Raw genomic sequence first — 17448 nt, forward strand, 5'->3', positions numbered from 1 at the left:
AACTTATCTCCCATTTCTCACCTCTGTTAGTCTGGGGCATTAGATTATGATGAGAAAGTATTTTTATGGTTATAAGGCTAGCTCAGATGCAAGGGGAAAACATCTGAAGGGGTGAGCAGGGACTGTCTTTCTTCTATGTTTGTGCAGCGCTGCGTATGCCCTGTAGCGCTATAGAAATGCTAAATAGTAGTAGTAGTAGTAGTGATGGTGTTACAGGGATTTTCTCTTCTTTTTAAATCTAATCTAAATCTTGCCTAATCATTCGCCATACTGCTATTCTGATTTCATATTAAACAAACACATTTACAAAGGCTATTACAAATTAGCAATATATAAATCTAGTATGAAGCAAAACAGAAATCTATATCCCTTTTATTTCATGACATGCATTATCAGATTCCATGTTCTGAGCATAGTGCAGGCAAATCAAACATTACAGAAATGCAGACAGAAACAATAAAAACTTAATAACATTAAAGTTGCCATGCTAAGATCTGCTACAAGCAAATGAAATATCATTTTAGAAATAGTATGCGGTGTGAGTAACCCAGTTAGAGGACTGCTCCTTGGTGCGCTTTGCTGAGGTGTGAGAAGTGAAAATGGATTTATAAGCCTCAGATTTCTCTTCGCCATTTGCTAGGGGTCTCTTTGTGGCAGCTGATGAAAGTTTTCCTGATGTCGATGTGCCTTTGTCAGCTACAAGAGAAAAGCAGGAAACGATAACAGGTCCAGAAAACTTTTGGCGGTTTGGAAAGATGGAGAGTCTAGTACAAGGGATACAAGCGTTGAAGCCTCGACTGCCACAAACAGGTGAGGTTTTCAGGATATCCCCAATGAATATATTATATATGAAATAGATCTGTATACAAATCTATCTCATGCATGTTTAGGAGGGATAGACTGAAAACCAGTCCTGTCTGCGGAACTCAAGGCCTGAGCTCCTGTATGTATCCCTGGTCCAGTAGGCTGTCTGCTTTGAAACTGATAACATACAGTACTGTTCACAGATTATTTATTATCTATATGTGAACTAATGAAGGATAATTTCAATACTTAAGTTGTTGAGTAAAGAAACAAAGGAGAAAGTAAAACTAACTTTCCATGGATCATGCCATATGAAGAACAGAGACCACAAAACTGCTTTTTTGTCCCAGCTAATACGATATGTCTTTACCTTCTGAAAGGTCATATATTTGAGGTTCAAAGAGTTTAGAAACAGAGGGATAATCTGGAGGAGATAAAAACTGTAGAATGATAGAAGGTAATTCATTTTCAGTAAGAGAGCGCTTTTATGTGGAAGGTGATCAGAATTAGACTTACTTTAATATATTACTAATACTATTAGACATATGAATTCTGACCAGTCTTGCTGAACAGGAATATGAATTTAAACTTGCAAAATCCATAGCTGCATACACATGCAAGATTACCTCATCCTATCCTTTGAAAACTCTCAGGTTAAACTTAAGTTAAGCAAGCTAATAACCAGGAAATAAATCCATATACACTGTAAAAGAGAACATCCACAAAAGATCGCAGTACGAGGCATATTTAAATAGTGACGTGATTTTTGCACTGGTTTTGATGAAGACATAGTGAGAAGTGATGTACCCTTCTCCCTCCCCCCCTCTTGTAATGTCCTCTCATGATGCAACCTGTCTGTGGGATAAGAGGTTCAACTGGACCAAATTATTTCTGTTTAAGTCACTTGTGTTTTCTCACGAGGAGAGGGCAGGTCTGCACACTGCAAATTAGTACCGAATTCCTGGTGTATAAGGAACACCTTTCTAGATGCACCGAGAGCAAATCCTTGTCCCAGACAGCTCTCTCTGTCAGATGCACCAGTGCAAATAGGAACAGATTGAACAGGGGAGTTTTGCAGTAACAGCTCGATAATCGGTTTAGTATGAAGGAAGTTCCTATTTCTGTCACAGAGTGGAGCTGTTGCCTTTTTAGACTCCTCCAAAAACACCACAATGCCAGAGCAGAAACGCCAGCATCTAAAACTCATAGCATCTGGATAAAAAAATAACTGAAATATCACTCGTAATATTATTCATGTGCAGTTGCACACATCTGAGTATCAAATCTGTGATGTGAGGGAAATGAAAGGACTGCCCTGCAATTGTCTGCATTTGAGCCTTTCTGTGAGCAAATATGTCAACATATAATCTGAATAGATTTACACGGTTAAGACCGAGGAGATGACTCACAGGCCTGCACAGTCTGACCTTTCAGGACATCTGGCTGCAATGGCTGAACACATTAAGAAGCAATATACCTCAGAGACTATTAACTTGCAAAAACCATCAACCTATGGTTCAAATCCTGGGCAATGTTGCCATAGGAGTGAGTGAACACTGATTAAACCAATCACTTCCTACACAAAACTGGTACTGCAGGCCAGACACACAGTCCACAGAATGAAACACAGTCCTCTGTACTGTCTTAACACTGCTCTAAGCCCACCTACAATGTGAGACTCCAGAACCATCCAAAGCTGCTTTGTACTGATTTACAACTGTACACTACAGAGAAGTGTGTGTGTGTGTGTGTGTGTGAGTGAGATTAGCGAAGGAACGCCCACTCTCCACCCTCATGACATGCTTCCTTTAAGGAAAAAAAAAAACCCTAAAATGTATTTTTTAGCACACGGTCAGTGTGCACTGATTTGGTGGGTGTTCCGTGGTATGCCATTTTAAGCTGCGGTAAGCGCGTGGTAGTATTTACCAAAGCTTACTGAGTGGGCCCCTATATAGATATAACAAGCCTTTTCTCGTTATGTGCCTCCTCTGTGGAACATGTGACCAGTCACTTTATGTAACACAGATGATGCTGGTGATATTCGTAGATTTTCAAAGGCCTATTTATTTAGATGTTGTTATTTTTGTTATTTTCCATCTGTTTCTTCTGTGTTTGTGCATCATTTATGTTTTTTGTTTATTGTAACCGTTTGATTGTACCCTGCCCATGATGGTGGGTTATAAGTTTTATAAGTAAAGAAATAAATATCCTCTTTTTAAGAATAAACAAGAAAAATATTTTGGCAATAGGCACAATGAAAGAACATTCCAAGTTAGCTGATTTCCAACCTATAAACCCTGGCATAATTCTTCAGCAGTACTTAATTTTAAAAGAAAAAGCTGTTTAATACTGAAAAGCCAACTGTTTTTCATTAGTAAGAGTCAGTGCTTTTTTTGTGCCGGTATGCGCAGGTACGGTGTACCAGCACCTTTTTCCCCCTACCCTGCTCATCTCCCCATCTCCTGTGGTCATATCTGTTTATCCTATAAGCAGCAGCACCGCAGGCACAGCATTGCAAGCGTGGGGATGCATTGCTAGGACACGCGCTACTGTCTCTGCCGATATCCTGCTCCAGAACAGGAAGCTGACGTCAGAAGGGCAGGGGATCGGCAGAGCCGACAGTGCACATCTAAGAAGTGGCCTCGCACCTTGCTCTTCTTGATTTTCCTGTTGCTGGAGTAGCAGGATGAGGTGAGAGGAGGCAGGGGGAGAAATACTGGACGGGGAAGAGAGGCGACATGGGGAGAAATAGTGGATGGGGAGAAGGGGCAAGCAGAAAAATGCTGGATAGAGCGAGAGGGCAATGGGAGAAATGCCGGATGGGGAAAGAGGGGACAAAGGGGAGAAATACTGGATGGAGAGAGAGAGAGAGAGAGGATAAAGGGCAGAAAAACTGGATGAGGAGAGAGGGGACAAGGGTAAAAATGCTGGATGGGGAGAAAGGGGACAAAAGGAGAAATGCTGGATGGGGAGAGAGGGGGCAAGAGGAGACATGCTGCAAGATTGGATAGTAAGAAAGAACTAAACGTGGATAAAGGCAGAAAATAAAATCGAAGGAAGCTGAAAGGAAAAGGAGGACAGAGAAATGACACACAGGAAATCCTGGCAATACAGTTAAGAAAATATGAGGACTGTACAAACCACAGACTGGGACCAACACAATTGAAAAGAAGTGCATGGCCAGACAACAAATGTAGAAAAAAGAATTGTATTTTTATTTTAAGATAAAGTGGTAGCTGTGCTTTTTTTTGGTTTGTTTTATTTGTAGTTGTTAATTTGTAATATAGTGAATAGAATATTTGAAATTTATGTCTGCTATTTTTATTGAAAGGAAATTGTTTTTGTTTTTCTGATGTTATCCTGCATGCCAGAGTCTGGTTTTTGGGGATTTCAGCTGATTTTTTGTCTACATATTTTATTAGCTTATAGTCAGTCTTCAGGGTTCTTGTTTTGGGCCTAGGAACTTGTGTACTGTTTTCAATGATACATTTTTATATGCTCCATGCCTAGTAAAATGGGTGTGGCTAATGTGGGGGTGTGGTTACTGTGGGGATGGAGTCATAGTGACCCCACCCTTAAGGTTGGCACTGTATGAGTACTGGCACCTTTTTTCCTATAAAAAAAGCACTGGTAAAGAGTCGACAGTACTCTAGATGTATCATACAAGCATACCTGCATCTTTGCTACTGGAAACAAACTGGATTTTTTCTCTGACAGGTAAACCCCGGTCACTCTTGACATCCGATGGTCCTGGAGAGTCTTCTGCACCATCTGCCTGGGAAAGGGATTCTGATGCTTTGCATTTCTTTGGCTTCTGGAAACCGAGAAATAATAAACTAACTAAAGTTAGGCAGTGCAAGTAAAATGCCATGAAGAAGCATTACAAATAGTTATTCAGCTTGCTGACTGAAGCTCCTCTTTCACACACTAATAAACGATCCTGTCTCACGTTTCTCATGAAATGTTTATTAAAAACGACAAATCTAGCACCATTTGTACATCTACCAGGAAAAATGCAGAATACCAGTAAAGTGCCCACTCCCCCTCCCCCAAAAAAGAACCTGAGGAATAGGGGGTACAACAAATTGTTCAAGATAACAGAGGAAGTTACGATTAAAACAAAGCGGTGCAAACTGGAGAGGGGGAGGGGAGTTCTCATTCTGAAGGATAAACTGCACCATCAGAGAATATTTCTGGAAAAAAAACATGTCTTAAACACAAGGCAGATGGCAAGATGACTTTTGGGACACAAACTCTGAGCTGTGTGGTTACAGTGAGGTACAGTGTGTAATTTAGACATAGGGTTAGCAGGTAAGCTGTGACATACAGAAGTTAATATGTTAAAACCCAAGAATAATGTTTTTCAATGAACTTTGTTCAGTCATGGCTAGAGTAAATACTAGAATCACACAGAACCCACATGCCTTGGCACCAAAAGCCTGGGAAAGATCTGATCTCTTGATGTTACGCAGCCAAACAGAGAATCTGCAAAAAAAAATCCTAACAGGAAAACAGCTGTTGGAAAGTGAATTCCCAGGCTCAGAAAAGGGCGGGGTCAGACCAGAACAAGAACTATGGGAACTGACGGACTTACTAGAAACCATGTAGGTATTTCTTTGATATGCGGTATATCAAGTATAATAAACTTAAACTCGATCTACATTCAAATGACGTTTCAGATGCTCTCCTCCCTCCCCCACTCACTCAGTGATTGACAGGACACTTGAAACATATGGAGGTACAGGAGGCAAGTGTTTGGAATTAATCATGCCAAAAACATGCTACAACTGATTTACCACCAGCTTCTCCAATGATCTGTCTATTACACCTGACATTAGTGAGAATTCCATTCTTTTTAAAGATGCTGCAAAAGCATTAGTTACTGCTAGAGACCCCAGGTAATGCTGAAGACGGTTATGTACGAGTTACATAATCAGCTCCATAAAGGGTTTATAAAATCACAGCACATCTTGTACTGTGTTCCACAGACCTACCGGCCCATGGTGAGAACGAAACCCTGGATAGCAATGACACATCAAGGCTATTTTTAGCTGCCAGAGTATGAGAAGTTGATATCGCCATACTACCTTGCTCGATTTCGCCTTCACCCTTCGGTCTTCCATCCGTTTCCTCAATATCTCCACCTCCTCCTTACTACCGTTTAACAAAATGATGTCATCTTCTTGAAACGAACTGCCACACTTAGACAAAAGAAAAAAACAGAGTTACTTTGCATCACTCATTTATTTTGCATTCACAGATGTCTTGTTTTTAGGTCATGACATCAGACTGGCCCTAAATATTTGTTGGTGCCCAGCAGGCATCATTTCAAGTGTCTGGTCCCCATTAACTCAGAAATGTGCTTTTTACTTTTGTTGTACCTTCACTCTAAAATCCAATTTTTGCAGAGTTAAGGCATGAATGAACTACCTGTCATTCTGGAAAAAAAAAGATAAGGCACAGATCTTGATAACTTTAATTCTGTGATTTAGAGTAAATCTGCTATAAGAATTAGTTTTGTTGTAATTATATTAGTATGGTGTTGGGTTATATATGGGCAGTTGATATTTTAGTATCAGCAACCAACATATACCAAATCTACATAAGTATTGCCATACTGGGAAAGACCAAAGGTCCATCGAGCCCAGCATCCTGTTTCCAACAGTGGCCAATCCAGGTCACAAATACCTGGCAAGATCCCAAAAATGTACAAAACATTTTATACTGCTTATCCCAGAAATAGTGGATTTTTTTTTGTTACATTTGTACCCCGCACTTTCCCACTCATGGCAGGCTCAATGCGGCTTACATATTGTATACAGGTACTTATTTGTACCTGGGGCAATGGAGGGTTAAGTGACTTGCCCAGAGTCACAAGGAGCTGCCTGTGCCTGAAGTGGGAATTGAACTCAGTTCCTCAGTTCCCCAGGACCAAAGTCCACCACCCTAACCACTAGGCACCCCAAGTCCATTTAATAACTACAGTTTCTGCAGTTAAATTCTCCCAGAACTGTAACTATAAAATGACCCCAAAATTAATTAGCCCCATGAGTTACATTCAGAAGACCTCTAAGAGAAATTCTATTTTCTAGCCTCTTCTTCCCACATCCTGTAGTTCTCATAAAAGATCTTACAACCACCTTATAGATCTAAAAACAGCGATCTAACAATACAAGCATCATTTTATAACATGCTGCCCAGACCAATAATACATAGGTCAAATTTAAACACAACATGTGCTCCTACATCAGAGCTGCCAAGAAGGCCAGATCGCTGAGAGGGAGATGATTTCAGCCATGCCCCTAGCTCCACCCCACTCCACCAAGTCACACCTCCAATTTCCACCTACTTTACCTCTTGGCTCCTCCCTTGATGGACCCCAGTCGGCAGCAACAAGCAGCTTCCCTCTCAGGCAGCAGGGGATGGCTTAGTAAGATGTCATCTCCTGCCGCAGTAGGACCAGTCTCGCAATAAGAGCTGTGAGATTTTGTAGTTCTTATCGCAAGAATGGTCCCATGGCAGCAAGAGATGATGTTTTATTAAGCCATCTCCTGTTAACAATGAAGGAACAGACTGGTCAGTGGGAGATCGCCACACCCAGCAGGACAGCGGGAGATGACCCGTGAAAGAGGGAGTCTCTCACTCAAAGCAGGAGACTTGGAAGATCTGCTACATGTCTATATACCATTGCCTTCCTGAAAACTTATATTCTAAGGCAGCTCTGACTACATGAGCATATATACCAGTAAGAAAAGGCATATATGTACATATTTTATAAAATATGTGCACAAGTGCCGACTTCAATATCACTCTGCCCATTCTTCACCCTACAGGAACACTTATGCATTGACGGTGTAAAAAGGAGGCACTGTGGATTTCAGTGTATGTCTATTTTTACGTGTATACTCTTGGCGATTTCACAAGTGTCTATTTGAGTGTGTAAAATGTCATTCTACACACGCAAGTTGCTTATAAAACTACCTGTCATGTGGGGATAGGGAAGAAGCTGGAAACTACAGGCCGGTAAGCCTCACTTCGGTTATTGGAAAAGTAATGGAAGCCATGCTGAAGGAAAGGATAGTGAATTTCCTGGAAGCCAATAAGTTGCAAGATCCAAGACAACATGGTTTCACCAAAGGGAAGTCGTGCCAAACGAATCTCATTGAATTCTTTGACTGGGTGACGGGAGAATTAAATCAAGGACGGGCTATGGACGTCATCTACTTAGATTTCAGCAAGGCTTTTGACACGGTTCCCCACAGGAGGCTCTTGAATAAACTAGAAGGGCTGAAGATAGGACCCGAAGTGGTAAACTGGATTAGGAACTGGTTGACGGGCAGACGCCAGAGGGTGGTGGTAAATGGAGTTCGCTCGGAGGAGGGAAAGGTGAGTAGTGGAGTGCCTCAGGGATCGGTGCTGGGGCCCATTCTGTTCAATATATTTGTGAGTGACATTGCCGAAGAGTTACAAGGTAAAGTTTGCCTTTTTGCGGATGACACCAAGATTTGCAACAGAGTGGACACCCCGGAGGGAGTGGAAAACATGAAAAAAGATCTGAAGAAGCTGGAAAAATGGTCTAACGTTTGGCAATTAAAATTCAATGCGAAGAAATGCAAAGTGATGCACTTAGGGAGTAGAAATCCAAGGGAGGCGTATGTGTTAGGTGGGGAGAGCCTGATAGACACGGACGGGGAGAGGGATCTTGGGGTGATAGTATCTGAGGACCTGAAGGCGATGAAACAGTGCGACAAGGCGGTGGCCGTAGCGAGAAGGTTGCTAGGCTGTATAGAGAGAGGTGTGACCAGCAGAAAAAAGGAGGTTTTAATGCCCCTGTATAAGACGTTGGTGAGGCCCCACCTGGAGTATTGTGTTCAGTTTTGGAGGCCGTACCTTGCGAAGGATGTTAAAAAAATGGAAGCGGTGCAAAGAAAAGCTACGAGGATGGTATGGGAGTTGCGTTCCAAGACGTATGAAGAGAGGCTTGCTGACCTGAACATGTATACTCTGGAGGAAAGGAGGAACAGGGGTGATATGATACAGACGTTCAAATATTTGAAAGGTATTAATCCGCAAACGAATCTTTTCCGGAGATGGGAAGGCAGTAGAACGAGAGGACATGAAATGAGATTGAAGGGGGGCAGACTCAGGAAAGATGTCAGGAAGTATTTCTTCACGGAGAGGGTGGTGAACGCTTGGAATGCCCTCCCGCGGGAGGTGGTGGAGATGAAAACGGTAACGGAATTCAAGCATGCGTGGGACAGGCATAAAGGAATCCTGTGCAGAAGGAATGGATCCACAGAAGCTTAACTGAAATTGGGTGGCAGGGGGAAGAGGGGTTGGTGGTTGAGAGGCTAGGATGGGGGAGGGCAGACTTTTTATACGGGGTCTGTGCCGGAGCCGGTGATGGGAGGAGGGACTGGTGGTTGGGAGATGGGAAATACTGCTGCACAGATTTATACGGCTGTGCCCTGAAAAAGACAGGTACAAATCAGGGTAAGGTATACACATATGAGTTTATCGTGGGCAGACTAGATGGACCGTGCAGGTCTTTTTCTGCCGTCATCTACTATGTTACTATGTTACTATATGTGTCCAGATCACCGAGGTTCTTCCCCCATTCTGCAGCTAAGGGGAAAGACCTCACTGAACTAGGCCCTATATACTGGAAGCAGTCCTTTAGAAAATGAATAACACCATCTTTTTCTCTTTCAATCATTCACCTAGGCTCACCAGCCCTTTTGTTTTAGACATATGTGTACTGTTTTCCTTCCATTCCCTGTAAATATCTCTCCTTAAATAGTGACATACATAAAACACTAGATGACAACAGATGTAGTCCATCCAGTCTGTCCAACAAGATATATTGCATCATACCATATGCTTGAGATTAACATACACATACCTGATCTTGATCTCGCATTTCATTTCATTCATTTAAATATATATGCATTGGCCCGATGAAGGGAACATAGTTCTCAAAAGCTTGTTAACAATATACTTAGCAGAACAGAGAAGAAAATATTCTTACCAGTAACTTGTTTACTGACATCAATTTCTAAGGGGTCCTTTTACTAAGCCGCGTAAGTTCCTCCGCACGCCAAAATGGAGTTACCGCCCAACTACCACGTGGCTCTTGCGGTAATTTCATTTTTGGTGCGCATCCAATACGCACGTCTGAAAAATATTTTTTATTTTCGGACACGTGGAATGGACGCGCACCAAGTGGCATTTGACGTGCGTAGGTCATTACTGCCCGGATTCTTTACCACTAGGTCAATGGATGGCGGTAAGGTCTCAGACCCAAATTAATCACGCAGCAATTTGGATTTTGCCGGACGTCCATTTTCAGCCAAAAAAAAAAAGGCTTTTTCACAGGTGCGCTGAAAAATGGACTGGCACGCACCCAAAACCCACGCTTACACTACCGCAAGTGTTTTTCAGCGCACCTTTCTAAAAGGACCCCTCAGTTTCTCACTGTATGGCGGCAGGGCCAGCTTAACTATTAGGCAAGACCAGATGGCTGTGTTATAGTCACCTAAATTTAGTTGCCACACTTACTCCAGCTCAATGGCAGTTAGGTGCCTGGGGTTACACTAGTATTCTAAAAAGGAACCTAAGTGAACAGAATCCGCCAAGTAGGCCAACCTCACTTCCAGCTGGCATTATGGCACCTGTCTTGTGTTGCAGACGGATGATGCCACTTCAGACATGCTCTTGCCACAAACGAGCTTACACTGTTTGAAAGTCCAAAGAGGCTACTTCAAAGGCTTGTTTCTGCGAGCCTTCTGGCTTCCTATCCTGTAAGTCTTTTAGGGCAATGCCCCCTTCCACTGGCAAGGTGGTCTTCTTAGTCACTGCCGTAACACGAGTCTTCCCTAGGAAGCTGCAAGTTCTTCTTCTCCTCCAGAACCAACGGACAGAGGCGGGCCACGGCTCTTTCCACTCTCAGTTGCATGTCCGGGGCGACCTATTCTACTGTAATCAGGTCCTGAATGTCAGGATGCATTGGGAAGGCCTTAGAAGAACCTCCAAGCCCCTCATGATTGACAAAGATGGAATTCCTGCCAAAGAGAAGGCTCCTCAATGGAAAGCTCCACAAGTGCCTCAGAAATAAAGTACTGAGCTCCCCTTTATGAAACAACCTCAGTACTTTCAGGTCATCCCCCTCCTCAGAAAGCAGCTTTCCCTCCTCTAATGGCTCCTTCAAAGATGACTCCTCTGAAAAGACCAAGGCCGCATTAAATAAGGAGCGAGAAGCAGAGAGCCTTATCTACCCACTACTGGAGGTCTAAACGAGATCTCTTAAACATCTTGCAGCAACTCCAACTGTTCCTGCTTCAGTCAACAGGTCTGGTGTATGAGCATTATAAACTCCAGAGAAAACAAAGATCCCAATGTAGCCGAATGATCTGTCAGGCCCTGAGGTTTTAAAGTGGTGACTGTCATGGGCGTCCCCCCAAATGAGCTGTTAACCTCAGTTGCAGCCCCTTTTTCTCTTCCCTGTTGGGCATTCCCCTGAGTGGTGGAGTTGATGCAGCATCTCTCTCTCCTTTCAGTTTCACAGGGCACGGCGTTGCCCCTCTCCCTCCCGAGTCTTCCAATCTCCCAGGACACTGGCAGCCTCAGCAATGAAAGCACGCTGTCTTCAACCTGCCACGGAAGCCCTGCTCTCTCCTACAACTTCCTGTTCTCATGTAGGCGGGAAGCTGTAGAGAGAAGTGCTTCCGGGGCAAGATTCCAGTGCAGGGGTGGGTGGCAGGCAACGATACCGGGCCCCTCGGGGCTGGAAAGAGAGATCGCGTACCCATGGATTTGGTGTGTGTGTGGGGGGGGGGGGGGGGGGAGGGTAACAAATATAAGACATCAGAGAGGGATGGGTCTAAGGGAGAGATACCAGACTGTGGTGGAGCAGGGGGAAGCGAGAGCTGAGATGAGGAGAGGGGAAGAGAAGCTGGATCCATGGGGGGGGGGGGGGGGGGGGGGGGGGGGGAAGAAAGACAGATACTGGAATTGGGGGCAGAGAACGATGGGACGGGTGTAGGGGTGGGATGAAGATTGGGAAAGATGCTGGAACCATGGGGGGAGGGGGGGGGGAAGAGGGTGAGAGATGCAGTACCATGGGGAGGAGGCAGAGGAGAGAAGAGGGAGCTATGCTGGCCCTGAGGTGGAGATGCAGTAGAAAAGGAAAGACGAGGGAGAAGCTGGAGAGGATGAGGAACATGGACAAAGGAGGAAGGATGAGGACACAGAGGGCAAATACTGAATGGGGGGGGGGAACAGAGATGGGGGACAGAAGGGAGGTGCTGGACAGGATAGATAGGGACACAGAAGAAATGATGGTGGACATGAAGAGAAGAGAATGGACAGGAGAAACTGGAAGGTAGAAGATGAATGGGGCTAAGGGGAAAGGGAATGGGACATGATATACCGCCTTTATGTGGTTTTTGCAACTACATTCAAAGAGGTTTACATAGTATATACAGGTACTTACTTGTACCTGGGGCATTGGAGGGTTAAGTGACTTGCCCAGAGTCAAAAGGCTGCAGTGGGAATCAAACCCAGTTCCCTAGAATCAAAGTCCACTGCACTAACCACTAGGCTACTCCTAGAATTTGGTCAGTGGTAGTCCCGGAACAGCAAGCGGTAAGCCCACCATTCATCCCGACTGTCACAAGCACCACAGCACGCGGTTAAGTAGCGAGTCTGGATCCCTCCCCTGCATCAAGTAGAACTTGGAGTCCTCCAAATCGTTCTGAGCCAAACTTCAGTTGGACTTACCACTGCCGGCTGCTCACCCTAAGCTCACAGTCTCCACAAGCCTTACACCAGATGAGACTGAATCAGGACTGATACTCTGCCCCACGCTCTCCAGTAAAGAGAAGATACTTATCTGTAGCAGGTATTCTCCGAGGACAGCAGGCTGATTGTTTTCACATGTGGGTTGACGTCCGCATCGGCCCAGGAAACGGCAAAGTTTTCCCAGCAAAAATAAAAGTTTTGCCAGTCTTCTGGTGTGTGAGCAGCGCGCACTGCGCATGTGCGGACCACTTCCCGCCTGTCGTGCGTGTCACTTCAGTTAAATCATGTGGGGTATCCCTAGCAACCAGGCTCACTCAAAACAATGAACATTGGTCAGTTGGGCATCGGCAAGGACATAACATAGATTGAAAAAAACAACAAAACAAGCGGAAGAAATCCAGAAAGACCAGACTAAAACCACAGATGGTAAGAGCACCAAGGAAATTTTATTGGGACCCATAAAGAACTAACTGAGAGTGCAGCCTGGAACAGAACAAAATGGGTCTAGGGGGGTGGAGTTGGATTCTAAACCCCAAACAGATTCCGCAGCACTGACTGCCCAAACCGACTGTCGCGTCGGGTGTCCTGCTGAAGGCAGTAGTGAGATGTGAATGTGTGGACTGATGACCATGTTGCAGCCTTGCAAATCTCTTCAATGGAGACTGACTTTAAGTGAGCCACTGACGCAGCCATGGCTCTAACATTATGAGCCGTGACATGGCCCTCTAGAGTCAGCCCAGCTTGGGCATAAGTGAAGGAAATGCAATTTGCAAGCCAATTGGAGATTGTGCATTTTCCGATAGTGACTCCCCTACTGTTGGGATCGAAAGAAAAAAACAACTGGGCTACTGTCTGAAGGGCTTCGTCTGCTCCACGTAAAAGACCAATGCTCTCTTGCAGTCCAAGGTATGCAAACCGCTTTCACCAGAGCGGGTATGAGGATGGGGAAAGAATGTTTGCAAGACAATTGACTGGTTCAGATGGAACTCCGACACCCCCTTCGGCAGGAACTTAGGGTGCGTGCAGAGGACTACTCTGTTGTGATGGAACTTGATATAAGGTGCATGCACTACCAAGGCCTGAAGCTCACTGATCCTACGAGCTGAAGTAACAGCCACCAAGAAAACGACCTTCCAGGTCAAATACTTCAGATGGCAGGAATTCAGTGGCTCAAAAGGAGCTTTCATCAGCTGGGTGAGAACAACGTTGAGATCCTAAGACACTGGAGGAGGTTTGACAGGGGGCTTTGACAAAAGCAATCCTCTCATGAAGCAAACAACTAAAGGCTGTCAAGAGATAGGCTTACCCTCTACACAGCGATAAGCACTAATCGCACTAAGGTGAACTCTTACGGAGTTGGTCTTGAGACCAGACTCTGATAAAGTGTAGAAGGTATTCAAGCAGGGTCTGTGTAGGACAAGAAAGAGGATCTAGGGCCTTGCTGTCACACCAGATGGCAAACCTCCTCCATTTGAAAGAGTAACACCTCTTTGTAGAATCTTTCCTGGAAACAAGCAAGACTCGGGAGACAACCTCTGAAAGACCCAAGGAGGCGAATTCTAAGCTCTCAACATCCAGGCCGTGAGAGCCAGAGACTGGAGGTTGGGATGCTGAAGCGACCTCTCGTTCTGGTTGATGAGGGTTGGAAAACACTCCAATCTCCGCGGTTCCTCGGAGGACAACTCCAGAAGAAGAGGGAACCAAATCTGACGTGGCCAGAATCATGGTTCTGCAGTCTTGCTTGAGTTTCAGCAAAGTCTTCCCTACTAGAGGTATGGGAAGATACACATACAGGATGCCTGTTCCCCAATGCAGGAGAAAGGCATCGGATGCTAGTCTGTCGTGGGCCTGAAGCCTGGAACAGAACTCAGGGACCTTGTGATTGATCTGAGTGGCAAAAAGATCCACCGAGGGGGTGCCCCACGCTTGGAAGATCTTTCGGGCTACACCCATGTCCAGTGACCACTCGTGAGGTTGCATTATCCTGCTCAGCCTGTCGGCCAGACTGTTGTTTACACCTGACAGATAAGTGACTTGCAGAAACATGCCGTGACGGCGCGCCCAAAGCCACATCTGAATGGCTTCCTGACACAGAGGGCGAGATCCGGTGCCCCCCTTGTTGGTGTAATACATGGCAACCTGATTGTCTGTCTGAATCAATATGATTTGGTTGGACAGCCGGTCTCTGAAAGCCTTCAGAGCGTTCCAGATCACTCGCAATTCCAGGAGATTGATCTGAAGACCTTTTCCTGAAAGGACCATGCTCCTTCAGTGTGAAGCCCATCTACATGAGCTACCCACCCCAGGAGGGATGCATCCGTCGTCAGCACTTTTTGTGGCTGAGGAATTTGGAATGGACGTCCCAAGGTCAAATTGGATTGAATTGTCCACCACTGCAGAGAATTCCAGAAGTCGGTGGACAGTTGGATGACATCCTCTAGACTCCCTGCAGCTTGATACCACTAGGAAGCTAGGTCTATTGAGCTGATCTCATGTGTAGGCGTGCCATGGGAGTCACATGAACTGTGGAGGCCATCTGCCCCAGAAGTCTCAACATCTGCAGAGCCGTGATCTGTTGAGACGTTTGAACTAAGGACACCAGAGACAGGAGGTTGTTATAATGCCGTTATATCGCTCCATGGTGCGACCGCACCTGGAGTATTGTGTTCAGTTCTGGTCGCTTCATCTCAAAAAAGATATAAAGGAATTGGAGAAGGTGCAGAGAAGGGCAACGAAAATGATAAAAGGGATGGGACGACTACCTTATGAGGAGAGGTTAAGAAGGCTAGGACTCTTTAGCCTGGAGAAAAGGCGGCTGAGGGGTGATATGATAGAGGTCTACAAAATAATGAGTGGGGTAGAGCGGACAGATGTGAAGCATTTGTTTACGCTTTCTGACAATAATAGAACCAGGGGACACAAGATGAAATTAGAATGTGGTAGGTTTAAAACAAATTGGAGAAAGTTTTTCTTTACTCAGCGCGTGGTAAGACTCTGGAACTCATTGCCAGAGAAGGTAGTGATGGCAGCTGGCCTTGCTGAGTTTAAAGGGGGTCTGGACAGATTCCTGAAGGAAAAGTCCATTGATCGTTATTAAATTTGGGGGTTTTGCCAGGTTCTTGGGGCCTGGATTGGCCACTGTCGGAGACAGAGTGCTGGGCTTGATGCACCTTTGGTCTTTTCCCAGCATGGCAGTGCTTATGTACTTATGCCCTTGTCTCAGGAAGATAAGCTCAAGCTGTCTTTGGGTTCAACAGAGCTCCAATGAATTCCAACTTTTGAACTGGGGTGAGATGGGACTTGCAGCAATTGATCATGAACCCCAGTAGTTCTAGCACCTGAATAGTCATTCGTATGGTCGTAGAGCGCCTGCCTTTGAGGTGCTCTTCATCAGCCAATCGTCGAGATAAGGGAACACATGCACTCCCAGTCTGTGTAGCAACGCTGCGACTACCGCTAGGCACTCTGTGAACACTCTGGGTGCAGACGCCAGACCAAAGGGCAGTACACAGTACTGAAAGTGCTGAGTTCCCAGCCGAAATCGAAGATACTTCCTGTGAGCTGGGAATATCAAAATGTGTGTGTAAGCATCCTTTAAGTCCAGAGTGCATAGCCAATCGTTTTCTTGAACCATGGGAAGAAGGGTGCGCAGGGAAACCATCCTGAACTTTTCTCGGAGAAGAAATTTGTTCAGGGCCCTCAGGTCTAGGATGGGACGCATCCCCCCTGTCTTTTTCTGCACAAGTACCTGTAATAGAATCCCAGCCCTTCTTCCCCTGGTGGAACAGGTTCGACCGCTTAGGCCTTCAGAAAAGCGGAGAGTTCCTCTGCAAGTACCTGCTTGTGCTGGGCGCTGTAAGAATGAGCTCCCAGTGGGCAATTTGGATGTTTGGATTCCAGATTGAGGGTGTATCCTAACCGGACTATTTGAAGGACCCACCGGTCGGAGGTTATGAGAGGCCACCATTGGTGAAAAAATATCAACCTCCCCCCAACCGGCATGTTGTCCGGTACGGACACTTTTACAGAGGCTATGCTTAACTGGAGCCAGTCAAAAGCCCGTTCCCTGCTTTTGCTGGGGAGCAGCACGGGGCTTAGACGCACGCTGTTGACGAGAACGAGCGCACTGGGGCTGAGCATGGGAAGGCTGTCGAGAAGCAGGAGTGCACCTACACCTAGGATAGAAATAGGGAGCACTCCTCTTCACCCCCAAATACCTCCTAGATGAGGAGGTAGTAGCAGAAGGCGTCCAGTGGGAGAGAGAATCCATAGCATCATTATGCTTCTTGATCTGATCAACAAGATCCTCTACTTTTTCACCAAAAAGGTTGTCCCCCTCTCCCGGCAAGGCACATCCGCCATTCACTGCTGGACCGAATGATCCAGGTCAGAGACGCGCAGCCATGAGAGTCTACGCATCACTATACCTTGAGCAGCGATCCTTGATGCTACATCAAAAGTATCAAACGTACCCCCTGGCCAGGAATTTTCGACATGCCTTCTGCTGCCTGACCACCTGGCGAAAAGGCTCGGCTTGCTCCGGAGGGAGTGCATCAACCAAGCTAGACAGTTGCCTTATCGAGTCCCACAAGTGAACACTCGTGAAGAGCTGGTATGATTGGATCTTGGCAGCGAGCATAGCGGCCTGATACGTCTTCCTCCCAAAAGAATCAAGAATCCTCGCTTGGGCGCCAAAACATAGTCTCTAGTACTCCTGGCTCTCTTGAGGGCGGAGTCCACCACCATGGAGTGGTGGGGTAACTGAGACCTCATCAACCCATGTTCACTGTGGATCAGATACTGGGATTCAGCTTTTTTTGGGACCAAGGGGCCAGACAGAGGGGC

The 17448-nt window shown here is 45.6% G+C and overlaps 1 protein-coding gene across 1 annotated transcript in view; it reads right to left on the minus strand.

Annotated features, from left to right (window-relative positions):
* Positions 1-354: 354 nt before the first annotated feature.
* RTF2 (replication termination factor 2) overlaps positions 355-17448 on the minus strand; it is an 80285-nt gene continuing 63191 nt past the window's right edge. Inside the window, exons 8-10 of the mRNA XM_030212644.1 lie at positions 5892-6005; positions 4477-4618; positions 355-696 (exon numbers count right to left, since the gene is read on the minus strand). Of these exons, the coding sequence (XP_030068504.1) occupies positions 521-696; positions 4477-4618; positions 5892-6005 (432 nt within the window). The 3' untranslated portion in view covers positions 355-520. The remainder of the gene's footprint in view (positions 697-4476; positions 4619-5891; positions 6006-17448) is intronic.

This window comes from Microcaecilia unicolor, chromosome 8 (genome assembly GCF_901765095.1).
Source record: "Microcaecilia unicolor chromosome 8, aMicUni1.1, whole genome shotgun sequence".
Taxonomy (NCBI): domain Eukaryota; kingdom Metazoa; phylum Chordata; class Amphibia; order Gymnophiona; family Siphonopidae; genus Microcaecilia; species Microcaecilia unicolor.